This window comes from Mauremys mutica, chromosome 19, assembly GCF_020497125.1.
Source record: "Mauremys mutica isolate MM-2020 ecotype Southern chromosome 19, ASM2049712v1, whole genome shotgun sequence".
Classification (NCBI taxonomy): Eukaryota; Metazoa; Chordata; order Testudines; family Geoemydidae; genus Mauremys; species Mauremys mutica.
In genome coordinates this window covers 22059600-22075051 of record NC_059090.1, presented here as the reverse complement: position 1 = coordinate 22075051, position 15452 = coordinate 22059600, and the positions used below count along the sequence as shown (strand labels likewise).

Sequence of the window (15452 nt, the reverse complement as noted above, 5' to 3'; positions counted from 1 at the left end):
CTGAACAAACTGGAAGTACTAGATTTTAGCATCCAACAGAAGTTTTGGTAGAACGAGTATGTAGGTAGGGCCTGATGCTGCAGTCCGGGTGCACGCAAACAGTACTCACTGACTTTTGGGAGTCACGTGCATGTACAGACTGCAGGGGCAGGCCTAGGTTCCTTTAGAATTTTTAACCTTGAAGTAAGTAAGGTCAAAATCCTCAATTCCATGTTAAATTTCACAAGGCCTCTAGATTCCATGGTACATTGTATTTGCCAACTGATTACTAGTGAACCTGAAATCTTCACAAACGTGGCCAGTGGGTACTGGGTTGAATCTATGCTGTCAATGACACTCTCCTCCTGAAACTTTCCCTTACTACCTGTCCCCAGTATTGCAGTTCTGGCTCTAGGGGGAAGGCTTTTGCTTAAATAGCGCTAGCTCACCTCACACACAGCCTTGACTATTCACAGATTTTTAAACAGGACATCGGTATTGGAATGGGATACAGATTCTTCCACTTACGGGGCACTGGTTCAAATCCAGCTCATGGTGGCAGTGGCCAGATACTCAGTGAATGACTGTGTTTGCTGGGGAAAGGTCTGAGTCTATTGGCTAGTGGGTTTGTCTACATCACAGAAACCACCATTACAGTTGGTACTAAGTTCCCCCTTGTTGGCATTCTCACTACAGGGGCCAATGAGTGAATGGGTCAAAGAGGTTTAACTATCACTCCAGGTCAGGGGTCAGCTGCTCTTCACAGCATAGTTGTCCACTAAATAAGCAGAACACTTCATTCTCCAGGACTGTCAATTCAGCGCCTTTCACAACCACTAAAATACATTTATGCAGGGGGAGGAGCAGTTCCATTCTTCTGTTCTTATACTTACTGTGTTTGGTCTTTGATTACTTTTTTAAAAATTCTTTCATAGTGTCACAAAGACATCACCTTCCTTAGCACTTTTCACGTAAGGTGATACTTTGAGTGAGTCACTCTCTGAGGTAGTTAAGTTAAACCTATTCATTTTACAGATGGGAAACTGGGTGCCCAAGAGGGTTACACAGTGAATCAGTGGCAAAGCGCAGGATTTGAACATTAAACTTTCACCATACAGGACAAAATTGTGCCTTCAATTACTTGCATTCAGCCACACTGGCTTTGGGGGAGAGAATGGAATGGTAGCAAATGCAGGACAAATACAGCCCCATTTCTCTGTCATTAGAACAGCCCTGTTTATTTGAATGTCAGCATGTTTTTCTTTGAAGGAAGCAGTAAAAACTGTTCCCAGGCATTTCACTTCCAGTTCACCTTCATTTGCCCATTTAAAACTAGTAGATGATATTTTTTCCAGAGCCTGCGGTGTGGCACCACTGGTGTGGTAACATTCATCCGAGGAAATATGCTGCATGTAGCTTGGCTTGGCGACTCCCAGGTGATGCTTGTGAGACAGGGCCAAGCGGTGGAACTAATGAAGCCTCATAAACCAGATAGAGAGGTAAGAAAGGCCTGTTTTAACTAAAGATGGATAGCTTTTCACTTTTCAGATTCATTTTCTGACTTCAAACAAAGATTTATGATTGCTGTCCGCATATAAAAGAGCTTCTGTACTATTGATCAACTGCCTTTTCTATTTCCTTTGGAACAGCTGAGCAAGCACCTGGCCAGTTACTCCAATTACTTTGGATAAGAGTACTGACTTGTCAAAACCTTTTGTTCTGATTTGGTAGGGGGGCAGGATAAAATCCCTGCAGAAATTAAAGCACTAATCGTTACACAATGGGCTCAGGACTGCTGTACATGTGAAAACACCAATACATTGATGAAAGCACCCAGGGTCTTTTTTGGCAACAGAGACCTGATCAACTCTTATGTTGCCTTGCGGTTTAGGATGAGAAGAAGCGTATCGAGGCCCTCGGAGGCTGTGTGGTCTGGTTTGGGGCCTGGAGAGTGAATGGGAGTTTATCTGTCTCCAGAGCTATTGGTAGGAAATGTACTTTAATTCTTGCATCCATTTCTCTCCCCTGTTTTAATTATCTTCTGGTTTCTATTGATCACACTGTGTAATACAACAGATCAATAGAACCAGGAACAACTGTCTCCATTTTTCTGGAAAACAGATGCTGGTCTAGCCTGTTATTCCAAGAGACTCCTCTAGTTTAGAGAAAAGAATAATTGGTTCCTGGTCTGAGAATTAATAAAAGGGTTCCCAGGATGCCATCTATCACTCAGCATGCCAGTCAAAAACCTGAGATTTGAAATATCTTTGCTTTCCATTTTCCACAGGAGATGCTGAGCACAAGCCATATATTTGTGGAGATGCAGACTCCACCTCCACCGTACTGGATGGGTCTGAAGACTACCTCATTTTAGCCTGTGATGGCTTCTATGACACAGTAAATCCTGATGAGGCAGTGAAGGTGGTGGCTGATCACCTGAAGGAGAATAATGGAGATAGCAGCATGGTGGCACACAAATTAGTGGCATCAGCACGGGATGCTGGCTCCAGTGACAACATCACTGTCATTGTGGTATTTCTCAGGGACATGAATACAGCAGTAAATGTTAGTGAGGATTCAGACTGGACAGAGAACTCTTTTCAAGGAGGACAAGAAGATAATGGGGAAGATAAAGAAAACCATGGAGATTGCAAACGGCCATGGCCTCAACACCAGTGCTCAGCACCTGCAGATCTAGGGTATGATGGGCGAGTGGATTCCTTCACTGATAGAACTAGCTTGAGCATAGGGTCCAAAATTAACCTGTTTGAAGACCAACGCTATTTAGACCTGATGAAAACAGAAGCAAGCCAACCTCAGAATGCCATACATTTGTTACCAGTTCAAGTGTTTAGTCCTGGCCTACCAAAGGGAGTCAATTTAGTTAACGGCTCAACAGTGAAGAATGAAGCTCCAAAAAGCACCGCATCTTCAGTGTCTGGACCTACAGATCCAAGGGGATATTCTGCTTCTCTTAGTTTGAGTTCCACAGGGCAGCACATTTACAGAATGGAGGGTTTATCTCCACACTTTTCTGGATTGGAAAAGGAACAATTCAGATCCTTGGGGAAAAGAGTCTCTGCTTTCTCTCATTTCCACTTCTATAATGCAAAGAGGCGATGTGGAGCCAGGCTCAAACCAAAGTTTCACACACATCTCTTTGCTCACAAACCTTCCCATATGGAAGGATTAGGTCCATCCTTACCTGTCCAAAGTGGCAGTAAAATTAGGATGTTGGTAAGAAGTTCTCTGTGGTGGAGGATGAATAGTCACAAAGTTTATGGTGAGAATATGCTCTTGAGTCGAAGACAGAGTAATTGTACACCAGAACCATACCTTTATCAGAGCTGCAAAATATAACCATCCTCCTTGTATCCCCCCCTTCAGACAACTAGTTTAGTCAATCCCAGAATAAAAATGGCATCAAAAAATCAAAAGGTGAGCATTTCAGAACTGTGTTATGGTTCCCTGTAAAACTCAGTTCAGATGTAAATAGACCAAGGAATTAAAAAAAAAAAAAAAAAAAAGGTTGTCACAATAAAACTGCTGGTGGTGCCACTCTAAGTACACCCCCACAAACACATGCACGTAAGTATCTATATTCTCATTCACTAGACAAGCTGGTTAGTTGGCTCAGGTGAATAGACACAGTTAGAAACCATTGAAAAAATGCAGCTGAAAATAAAGTTGAACCTGCCTGAGATACGTCTATGGAGCAATATTTTTAGAAAGTTATCCTGTTTTAGAATGCTGAATTTTGTAAAGGGTGGGGGGAGAGTTTCCATAGAAGTCCAGGTGGTGTTTTTTTCTTATTTTCCTTTGTTTATTTAGACTAATCTTGAGAGAAATCTATAGAATCCATCCACTTTGCAGGTAAAAAGACTAAAAGCCATACAGGGTATTAACAGGTAATTTAGGAATGGAGAGACTCATGCTGTAAAATCTACTCTGTTCTCAGACTCAGATTAAGGTACATACAATTAATTTAGCTATTATTTCCTGTAACATATAATGTGTAATATGAAAAAAAGTGTTTTTGTATTTTTTAAAAAATTATTCCCCATGGCTAGAGATAGCATGTGGGGACTTCATAACTTTTTGGTGCTTTTAGTGGCATTTTTATTTGTCAGTTTAGGAGGCTGTTGTCCACTGGCTTTAATCTAACAGGACTGTGGTTAATTGCTAGGAGAATGTCATCACACCTTCATCTCAGGTGTTGAAAGAAACTGAGCCTGAGGTGATACCCAGGTACAATATGCTGTCACTAAACTGATCAAACTGTAGAACTACTTGTTAAGAATAATAAACAATTTGATCAGGATTTTGTTTTAAGTTAGTTTCTAGACTGCAAGGGCATAATTTAAAATAAAGTGGAAGTTTTTAGAGATGATAAAATGCTGGAGTGAGTGTGACACTATTAGTGAATTCTTGTTATTCCCGATAGATTCAGAAAATGGATGTGAGACTGCTGTATTAACCTGAAGTGAATGGAAATGCTGTGGATGTAGATGAATGAGGGTGGTTGCTTTGTTTAGCTGAGATCATAAAACGCACTGACAATCCAAAGCTCTCCTCCAACAAATTTAGACTTGCAGAGAAAGATGGAAAATGTGGGTTGCCCATGTCTATCCCATTGAGCCCATTTGCTTATCCAATTATTAAAAAACAAACAACCCCCCCCCACCTATCCTTGAGATGATGTCTTACTCTTAAAGGAATAGTTAAGTAGAACACAAAAGTAATTAAAAACTGCTCCAGTTGAATGTATCGGACAGCATATTAGGCCTCCTGCTATGATAACTAAGTATGAGAATACTCATTTGGCACTGGTATGAATATAAACTGTAATTCTCCAACAGCATTTAATTTTAGCAATGATTTAATATACCACTCAATCTTAGCAGTAACACTTTAAAAATCAGCCTTAGTTAGCCAGAATTTGTTAAAATATTTAAATGTTAAGTAGTCAGGAGAGTCTAAATTATTTGAAACCATAAGACTTGAACTTTACTGATCTCAGCTTCATCTTTGAGTCAGTCTTTTAAAAGTCATTTGATGAAATAGTAAAAAGCTGTGAGCAAACAGGAATTGAACTGTGGTTTTAGATTCCTGTAATTATTTTGCAGTTTTTTTAAAACCACAAATATCATTAAGGAGTCATTGGCTCTTACATTTGTTATCTTACAAAGCCTTAGATGTTGTTAACATTCTCTTCAGATGTATTGTACGTTTCTAATCAGATTTACTACGGAAATATGAGAAACCACAGAATACTAAAGTATGCAATTTTGGGCATCTTGCTGTTGCCTTTCATTGTTTAAACTTCACACTAATATAGAAGATGCATTGAAAGTCTCTTCTGTTTGATAGTTGTACTTTTACTGGAAGGTGATGTAAGTGCAATTCCTTGTCCAAGTAAATATGTCAAGATAAAGTTATGGATGATAGAACTTCCCAATGTGCAAGACTGGTTGAAAAGTAATGGAGTGAGTGTATGCTCTCTTGTCAAGGGTGTAGTTCTTTAGGTGTGGAGTCATAAATGATCATTCTGGTTCTCAGACCATTTAGGAGGGAAATTGCCATCATAGTTCCTGTGTGGTTCAGTGCAAAATATTGTATACATAGCAAGTGTTCATTTCTTCACTATATTCATTTAGAGTAGATAGGAACCATTTGTAAGGTAAGTTTTTAAAACTTCTATAATACATATAAAAGTAGTGGTTATTGGTCTGATATATGCTGCTCTTGATTCTACACACTAGACAAAAAAGCAGTGCTTTGTGAAACGCGATGTTTTCTCTTAATGCCACTGGTGATAGGAAGTAGTTCTCTTCAGTTCAAAATCCTGTGCCCTTATTTGCTGCTTGCTAACGTAAGCAATAAGTTCCCCTCTAACTAATGGTATTTAAATGTTCTGTATCTTGTATTTTGATCATCCATCTGGTGATAATGTAAAAAAAAAATTAGACAAACAAAAGTATCTATATAAATGTATTTATTAACTGTTAATTCTAAGATTGTCTGTGACTTGTGTTTTGTAATTTTATTGTGTATCTTAGTAGTGGTGAAATTTGTATAACCTTTCCAATAAAGAGCTGAAGTATCCTTTTTTCAAGTTAACACAATCTGCATCAGTTTCAGTTTACCTATTAAACATGTTTTGCAGGAATAAAAGGTGTAGGTAGTGAAAATAAAATATTGTGTTGGTTTTGAGAAATGGACTTCAGGCTTTTTTGTCTGAAGCTGTTCAGAACTCACTGGTATGCTATTCACTGTGAGTTTTAAAGGGATTAATTTAATCCCCCCTCTAATAGTTTCCAGTGTACACTTTAAATGTGCAACTCTTGAGGAATGTCTGCTGTTGCAGAGAGCAGTATAGCACCAGACCAGGGAGCTGTTAACCCATTTCAATTTGCACTAAAGGTGAGTGGAAACATGTAAATAACTTTTCTTTACCTAAAAGTGCCATCAATTGTCCTTGCAAGTTAAAATAATTCACTATTTATTTAGTTTAGTCTGCAGTGTAACATTTAAGGACAATGTCAAAGCAGATTTTAACTTATACCACATTTATAGTGGTACATTGTCAAACTCTGCTCCATTTTTGGAACACAGTCAGTGAAAAATGCATTGTGTTATGGACAGATAAACATGAGATACAAGAAATTCAGTGTTTACAGATATGACTGCTGTAGTTCAAGTCCACTATGCTATCCTACCTACCACTGGGTAATTCCTACTCTAGCAGTGTCCTGCTGTAGCACTGAGAAAGATTGATCTAAATTAGTGGCTGTTTTAGCACAGTGTATTCACTCATTCAACACTATAGACAAAGCCATTAAAGGGGATACTACAGCTTTGTTCATGCCTACAATTTAGGGCAATCTTTCTTTAGATCATAAGTCTGCAACAGCAAATAAAACTTTCTACCCTTATAGCATGCAATAAATAATAGTGAAACATAAATGCAACCTCTAACTTAAATGTTAATGTCCTTTTCCAGTCATTGTTAATCAGGCTTAAAGCACTGTAGCTGCCAACATTAAAACAGAGAGAAACACCCCCCTTCAAAGATTTAGTTCAAATATTGACAAGTTGCCTGCATTTGTTTTCTTTTACTTACATCTTTCTTTGCTGCATTTCTTTACCTTTAAATTAGAAGAAACTGAAACAGGACTAGGGAAGGTTGGCAGAGATTGATCCTTTCTTCTTCTCAAAGTAGTAACTTGTTTTTAGAACTCCAGGTGTGGTGCCAGCTCCTACACGGGTGCTCCTGTTGAGAGATACTTGTGTTCTCTTGTTCATGAAAGTTCTAATATGTTCTTTATGAAGTGATTAAATTAATCATTTTTATGCTACAGTGTTGGGATCTTTCCATTTGCAACCTTGTTCTACAGCTCATGAGGTCAGTTGTAATCCATGTAACAGTCATCCATATTTTATTTAAGTGTTTACGGATAAGGACTATGTTGAAATTTTATCAATATCTTAATAAAACAATTTAAAACATTTTTCTATGGTCTGCTATTCTGAATTTGTCTTTAAATAAGTAAATTCATATTCCTTGTGCTAAATTGCTTCTGTCTAATGGGATTTTACTGTTTAGAATTCAAATTGATGCCCTCAATCTAGGGTTAAACTGCTTTTACCTACTACTAAAAATGCATCTGAGTGTCATATGCAGACTAGGAAGCAGGAGCATCTGACCATTGTGCTGCAATTTAAGCAAATCTAGAATTAGGAGTAGGTTGTATAAATGCTTTAAGGTTGTAGCTTCCTAAACTGTAGCTTAATTGGTATCTTGTTACCTCTCTCTAGGGGACCTACGTATTGAATGTTCTCTTATCTATTTTATAACAAAGAAAGGAATGTGCAGGATTTGAATGACATTTAGTTGTAACAGTTCACTTTGTGCCACTTTCAGCAATAGCCCATTAGTGGAAGTGCAACAGTTGCATACTTCAGGCCTAAATTTTTAGATCCTCTGTATTTTTTAAACATTGCTGTTAGTGTTAAATTTTCCACGCTGCTTCAAGGACTAAATATCTTAGAACTTTGGCTGGGCTAGGGAGGACTTCAGATGCTTCTGGGCTCTGTAAGGCCCTGCAGACCTGGCAAGAGTGGCTGTATGATTGGTACACTAGCTGCCTGAGCAGTCTTAACACTTCAACTAAACACACACCAGTCCCTTACACTCAATTGTACTGAACACTATGTAAGCAAAAGCATCTAGATGAGTTTCACTATGAAACTGGAGCTCATGTATTTCAGAATACTATACACATAGGAAACTATAAAAATCACAAGTGGAGAGGGAGTCATACGCAGAGCAGCTCAAATGGGTTTATTTTAAGCAGCAAAAAAACTGATTTTTTCAGGAAATAGGTGTAGATACCTAGCTTTCATTTTTAACCCAAGAAGAGGCTCTTTCCCCAGTACCCTTTCCTAGTAAAGACTTTCTAGTTGAAAGTGTAGCACCTGGGTCAACCTTTCAAATAATCAGCTGCTCCCATAGCCCTAGTGGTGGCTGTTGGCCCTCAGCTCTACGTTATCAAGCAGGACACAAGGTTCTGGACTTGGCAGATGTTCAGAGGACTCAGCTCCTTGATACTTAGAAGCATGAGAATACAGACCAATGGTTTAGATCCATAAATGCAGCAGTACACTTGCTAGTGAACTCGGAGAAAGCTGTTAGCAAGACATATAGGGAACAAAGTGTATGGGCTTCTGGGGCCCTGTACCACTCGATTAACCAAAGACCTACATGAGATATGGAGTCAATGTATTCCCCTCAAGTCTCACATGGCTTAGAATCAACTTGGACTGCTCCTGTAATCAGGATGGGAGGCAATGCCCAGTTAGCAAAACCAGTGAAAGAAGGTTAAATCAAATACACCTTAACATGAATTCAAAAGAATGCAAGAGCTCAAACTACACTCAATGAATGCTTCTACCTATATCCTCTTCACACAGCCTACTAGCTGATGAGTATTGTATTTGAGAGAACCTAGAACACTGATACACAAACTGATGATACAGTGAACAACACTGCAGTCAAGGTCAAGATAATGACTAAAAAAATCCACATAGTAGAGACTGAAAGAAATGGACTTTAAGGAGGGGAGGGTGGGTATTTGGTTCATGAGCGAGTGCCTAAGGATTATTGGTTGTGGAAGTCACACAGCATTTCATTTGGAGCAGACTATGGCCTGAACATACTGGTTCAGCACCACTAGGATGTAGATTTTAAAAAACCCCAACTGAACACTAACTAGGTAGCAGCATATTTCTTTCCCATCAGCATCTGCAATCATCCCAGTCCCTTCAAAATAATTTTACACAGTATTTCAATGTTCATTTTATTAACAAAAAGTGCAAACGTTTTAAACTAAACTATGATTTGTACGCACTTAAACACTGAGTAACATTACATACAAAATGAATGTTTCAGCAAGTACAGTCAGATGAGACAAGAACACAACATGTATACACTTATTCATGCTTTTTCACCAGCCAGTTATTCAGCTTTCATTATAGCTTCACAAAACATTTTAGCTGCTCAAATGCAATGCACAGTGGTAAAAAGTTTGGCAACAATGTTCTCAGTTGGTCCAAATTAGAGACTGAAGAAAACAAACACAAACTAACTCTTGTGCAGGCCACTTTCACCCTAACTTTAAATAGCTTAGATCCCTATGAATATAACTAGAGTGTTATTTCATACCATTAATAAAAAAAGGGAAGGATATTCCCCCACATTCTCTGCTGTATCAATCGTATGGTAAGGAGACAAATATGAACACGGCTCTAGCACCTTTTGAACATTTGTTCAGAATCTGCATTTGAACCTGCCAAAGCCATGAAGAATACAGTCTTGCTAAGGTTTTTCATAGGGCAACTTGCCCTATGAACAGGTTTAAAACAGCCATGGAAGAACTACATAATCTTTTATATTCAGCACAATGGAGTGTGTGCCTACGAGAAAAATACAGATGGAATAAATAAGCATTATGAAATGTGCCTCTTCTCAGGGACACAAGCAGGCTAGTGTTAATCCAACTCTTCAAAGTCTTCTGCAGTCAACAAGCCAATCCTCTACCTAGCCCAAAAGAGACAGTTCATATGCAATCTCAGTCATTAAAAAGAGCCCATAGTAGTAGCGCTATTTTGTGGATTAGAAAGGATTTTGGGTGCTTAAATCTAAAAATTCCCAAGGTAAGTACATAAATACTAAATTAACAACCAGCAAGGAGTAGGAGAATGTGAGCCCCCGCAATCAGTCCTGCTTTGATGCTACATTACCTCTAGCAATTGCATTACCAACAAAGCAGATTAGTTAACAGGTCTTGACATTTTAAGTAAATCAAAAATGGAGCAGGATCTCATCTACTTTCAGCAGCAATGGGAAAGTGGGAAGTATTTAAAAGTTGTAGGATATTAGTTATTACGTAATGCCCTTCCATCTTTATATCCTTCATGTAAATGAGCACTGCAGGGAGCATTTGCATCACATTGGGAGTATTTCAGATGGAGGGGTCAGTTTCTTGACACAGCAAAACTTTATACGGATTTGACCCTTTTATATTACTATCAAACCAAATTACAATAAGACTTAGGTTAAGTTAACTGCCATTAAGTCAATGTTCTTATTTTAGCAATTACCTTGTATTGTCCTCTCCAGTACCAAAGCTGAGGTCTTCAGGGCCTATTTGATCACCTTCAGAAAAAACTGAACACAGCTCTAATACTGAAAAACAATTATATGGCATCCTTAAAGACCAAGCCCCCAAATCAGTTAAATTTAAAAATCTGTAATTTAATGAGCTCTATAATCAGCAATTCTTTGAGAGATTAAGATTTCATTCTTAACATATGAAAGACAGATACAAAGTTGGAACCCTTATTCTGAATTAGTCTGCTCTACAATTTTAAAACTATGACAGTGGCGTACAAATTGGTGGTGGATTCAAGTTTTTTTTGAGAGTCAGCAATGTAACATTCAATGTTATGCTGTGGAGTTCTGCAGTAAACTACTAATTCAGAATAAGACGACCTTCTACTGATTATATTACACTATTAATATTTATTCCAAACCATTAACCAAACTTATTTAGAATTTAGCAATCATGTAAAGGTTTTACAAGTACTCTTTAAGATGTTTTTGAACATTTTCATAGAACAAAATGGTAAACACTGTCAATTCTTTTAAAACTGAGCTGAAGCATTCAAAAGCAGTTTACTGTCAGTTCAGATGCCAACTCATTACTAGGGGACATTTCGGCTACCACCACTCATTTACTGTTATTTTCTGCAATGAAAATTGAGAATTTACATAACTGGGGCCAAATCCACTCTTCTGCCCCAAAGCTAGTCAGATTTTATGCAGAGGGCAGAGACAATCCTACAGCCTACATGCTGGCTGCTACTGTAGCCTCCAAAGCAGCTGTATCTCTCCCCCACAACTGGGATGGTGACTCTGAAGCCATAGGTTCCCATGCCTCTTCCCCAACTCACCACTCTGATACCACAGCTTTGCAGCGACCGTGGGACCTGCCGTCCACAGCAGATGCTCTCTGCATCCTGCCATCACACAATGCCATAACATTACACCTGTTCTGTGGCTTTCAGCCTTGGACAAGGGCAAGTTAGAGATGGAAGAAACCTGATAGGTCATTTAGACTACTCTCTGGTGCTTTATCAAGTCCACTTTGAAGTAACTCAAGCAAGGGGACTTCTGCTACTTCTGCTGGGAGACTGGTCCTATCCTGGATCTCAATGTTAGGAAAAATTCACTCGCTTTCTTTACCTCCATTTTAAAATGAGATCTCAAGCACCAACTGATAATATTTGGAAGGCTTCATTTGGCACTAACACTTGCACAGTTGTGGCAATAACTTAGCCCCGAATAGTATCCTTTACCCACAAGAACCATCAGCCATGTCAGGAGTAGCATTTGGAAAGCTGCCCCCTCTGATTGCACAATATAATTGTTCTACCTTCACTTGAGGGCTGGACATCGAAGGCATGATTAAACGCATCTGAAGTGGATGTGGCATCCTCCTGCTCTTCATTTTCTGTGTCACATTCAATGTCGCTATCGCTGCTCATGCCTGGCAGGAGGTGAAGGACGTGCTTCTGACATAGCCCAGCTGCAAAGAGCAAAGGAGAACCTGCTGCAATGAAATTCCTGTAGCCACAAAGTTCTCAGCTTCCTTTCTTTCCCAAGATGCACCAACATCAAATTCTCAGGCTTGGCAGGAGAACAAGATAAAGTGAGCAGCGTGTAAACTTATTTACCAAAGCACTAAGGGATCAATAGCAGAACATGCTTGGGGAACAGTTTTAAAAATGTTCTCAGTCTGGTTATCTTATTCAATGGAGACTTAAAGAAGCAACCCTATAAAAATCCAACTAAACGGTATAAATGTGAACTTGTATAACTGCATTTCCTTTCTGTTTTAGTGGCTTTCCTCAGCTGGCAGCCAGCCCATTCTTACCAATGCTTCAATGGACCACTGTGTAAATGAACTGAAGTCCAAATGTTTTTTACTAGTTTTAAGACATGTCATGGCCTTTTAAGCAGACTTACAGGCCAACTCCTCCAAGCAGCAACACATTTCAATCAAGTTAACTTTCCTATTCAGAGGTTACAAACACATGACAACATGATTTTCCTACAAATATATCTCATCCTATTCCTCTCAAATGAAGACAGCCCCTTATCTTGCCACTACTTGAAACTAATTAGTAAGGCTCCATGTCTGTCACAGAAATCATGGATGCTGTGACCTGTGACTTCTGCAGCAGCTGGCTCCGGGGCTGCCCGAGCAGATCACGCAGCCCCTAGGCTAGTCACACCAGCTGCTACTGGGGCAATTTGGGTGTGGGAGGGGGCTCAAGGCTGGGGCAGGGGATTACGAGCTGCAGGGACATGCCAGCTGCTTTTGGGGAGCTGTGCAGAGCCCAGTAGGGAGCCTACTAGCCCCACCAACCCTCCCACCCCAACATCAGCGGGAGTCCTGAGCCACATGCCACTGCCCCTCCTCCAGCACTGGTCCCAAGCTGCCCGGCCCCTCTCCCCTTGCGGGGGGTCCTGGGCTGCACACCAGTAGCACCCCCGCCAGCTCAAGTTTTAGTCAGGGGTATATAGTACAAGTCATGGACAGATCACGGGCCGTGAATTTTTGTTTACTGCCCATGACCTGTCCATGACTTTTACTAAAAACACCTATGATTAAAATGTAGCCTTAATGATTAGTGGTTGAAAACTAACCAAAACAGGAGGAAATTACATAGGTTTTATGGTGTCTGGATTGGTTTGCTTTGTACTGGCTATCAGCTGATGGACTGAGTGGCACTGATGACTAACACGATGCCAATGGTTTTGCAGTGCAGTCCCCCACAGCAAAGATGTTCCACTCCTTGCCCATACACCCCAAGTCAACTAAATGAGTAGTAAGATTTCCACAACTCTTCATATAATTTCACCCCCTGCCCAAACCCCTTTATTTCAAAAGATCTTATCACAAGACTTAATGCAAATGGTTCTGAGAAAACAGCAATTCCAGGTGCTCTTCCAACTGCTTTGCCCAAGAGTTGACTGGACTCTTAAAATGGCATAAAACAGCTTCCTTGACATATTGTGAAATTCTAGCACTGTCATCTTCAAGCAGACCTAAGTAAGAAAAATGTAAACGTGACTCCTTCAACCGCCCTTTTCTCTGAAGACTTTCTGGAATTACAATCATATAAATGCACAAGTACAACATGTTGACCTGACATTCAAGTCAGATAGAGAAACTGGGTTTGCTCTTATGTATGAAACATGCTCCCAAAGAAAGAGCTAGTTCTCAAAATTCGCAGCTAATCATAGCTACCTGAAAACAAATGGTTATGCTACTGCAATTTTTCCTTTGTGAAAGGAAATAAATTGTAATATTTGTTTCCTGGGGTTTTAACAATGAAATATTTTACTTAATTTTTTTTTCCTCTTAATGCTTCCTCCTGTAACAGGAGAACTGCAGGAACACATCATGATCACGCTGCAGTGACTAAGAGAAGAAATTCAGTTTTATGTCACTGAGAGACCTTCTGCAAATGCCAACACCTACACAATATTGCACACTGCAGATAGAGATGGATGCTGGCACCTTAATATAGGCTTTGAGCTACAATTCATCAGTCATTGAAATTCAAATTAGCGCAGGGGTGGAAGGCAGCAGAATTTTAGCAAGATATGAAAAACACTTCTGCATGGAGTATCAATAAGAAAGCCAACAATATTTTCTCCAGCATGGAAAGACAAGGTGAAAGAGACAGGAATGCATTTTCACAGGGCTGGCTTTATGAACTGCGGGGCCCGATTCGAATACCTGGTGGCGGTCCGGGGCTTCGGCGGTGGTGGGTCCACTTGGGTCTTCCATGGCACCAAAGGACTCCCCGCCGCTGAAGACCCGGAGTGGAACACCCCCCCCACCCCAAAATGCCGCTGAAGACCCGGTTTTCAACAACTGAGATTTCTTCTGATTTTCAGAGGAATTAGTGGACATTGCTTACTGCAAAATCCAATTTAAACTAGACTTAAGAGGTGTCCAGTGCAGACATGGTCCCAATCACCACCAGACTTATCCCTGCAAGCAGAAGCCTTATACCCAAATAAGGCCTCTTCCTGTATTTTAACAGGAACACAAGGGCAATCCATCTTTTAAATTAGTAATTTGCCAAACCTCATCTCTAAAGTTAAGTCTTAAAATGAAAACAGGCATCCAGAGGTAGAAAAATAAACCAGAAATGTAAACTAAGAAAAAGCTCCCTGAAAGTTTCTCTGTGCTCTCTGAATTCCATCACGCCTCTCTGTCATACACTTGAGGAGTCGTCTTTTTGTTCATTATAAATCTATCAAATGTTGCAACACAAGTTCAGCCCTCCAAGTAAACAGATTTTTACATAGTTTACAGAAACACTCTTGTTTTAAAGGGGTTGTCAATAAGCAGTGGGCCAAATCCAGACCGCTAGATGCTTTTGAACGTCTACAACCTTTTTATTTACTTCTTATCATCATTACTGTTATTTTTTAATCTTCTCTGGAGTCTGGACCTTGACTATACCCTGACCAAGAAATTGGGACCGTGACAAAAAATAATTAACTACCTCTGTTTTAAAGTGTCACTACACTATTTGAGCATTTATTTTCTTTGATCTTGCCTTTACCTTCCTCTGGCTCTGCTGAGGTGCCTTCAGAGAGAATGGCCTGTAGCTCCCCAGTTTCCGAGTGGTTCTCTTGATCAGTTGGTTGCGTTCCTTCCGTATGACATCCTTTAGAATTTGACCTTAAAATGCGGTTGGGGGAAAAAACAGCATTAGAACCTAAAGCATTAAACCCAAGCATGGTGGCAGCTTCTCCTCCTAGTGCTACATGCAGTTTAGCATCGGGGAGCCTCTCCTATGCTTCTGGGAACTTCCAACTCTGAAGT

General features: G+C 39.9%; 2 protein-coding genes across 4 annotated transcripts in view; one reads left to right on the top strand and one right to left on the bottom strand.

The window, feature by feature from the left end:
- The window catches only part of PPM1E (protein phosphatase, Mg2+/Mn2+ dependent 1E), a 100391-nt gene extending 92901 nt beyond the window's left edge, over positions 1-7490 (top strand). For both annotated transcript variants that reach the window (XM_044993686.1, XM_044993687.1), the window contains exons 5-7: positions 1335-1478; positions 1871-1964; positions 2267-7490. In XM_044993686.1, the coding sequence (XP_044849621.1) occupies positions 1335-1478; positions 1871-1964; positions 2267-3339 (1311 nt within the window). In that variant the 3' untranslated portion in view covers positions 3340-7490. The remainder of the gene's footprint in view (positions 1-1334; positions 1479-1870; positions 1965-2266) is intronic.
- A 1824-nt stretch (positions 7491-9314) lies between these two features.
- TRIM37 (tripartite motif containing 37) overlaps positions 9315-15452 on the bottom strand; it is a 49394-nt gene continuing 43256 nt past the window's right edge. For both annotated transcript variants that reach the window (XM_044993931.1, XM_044993932.1), the window contains 4 exons: positions 15190-15308; positions 11976-12128; positions 10642-10726; positions 9315-10078 (listed from right to left, as the gene is read on the bottom strand). In XM_044993931.1, the coding sequence (XP_044849866.1) occupies positions 10075-10078; positions 10642-10726; positions 11976-12128; positions 15190-15308 (361 nt within the window). In that variant the 3' untranslated portion in view covers positions 9315-10074. The remainder of the gene's footprint in view (positions 10079-10641; positions 10727-11975; positions 12129-15189; positions 15309-15452) is intronic.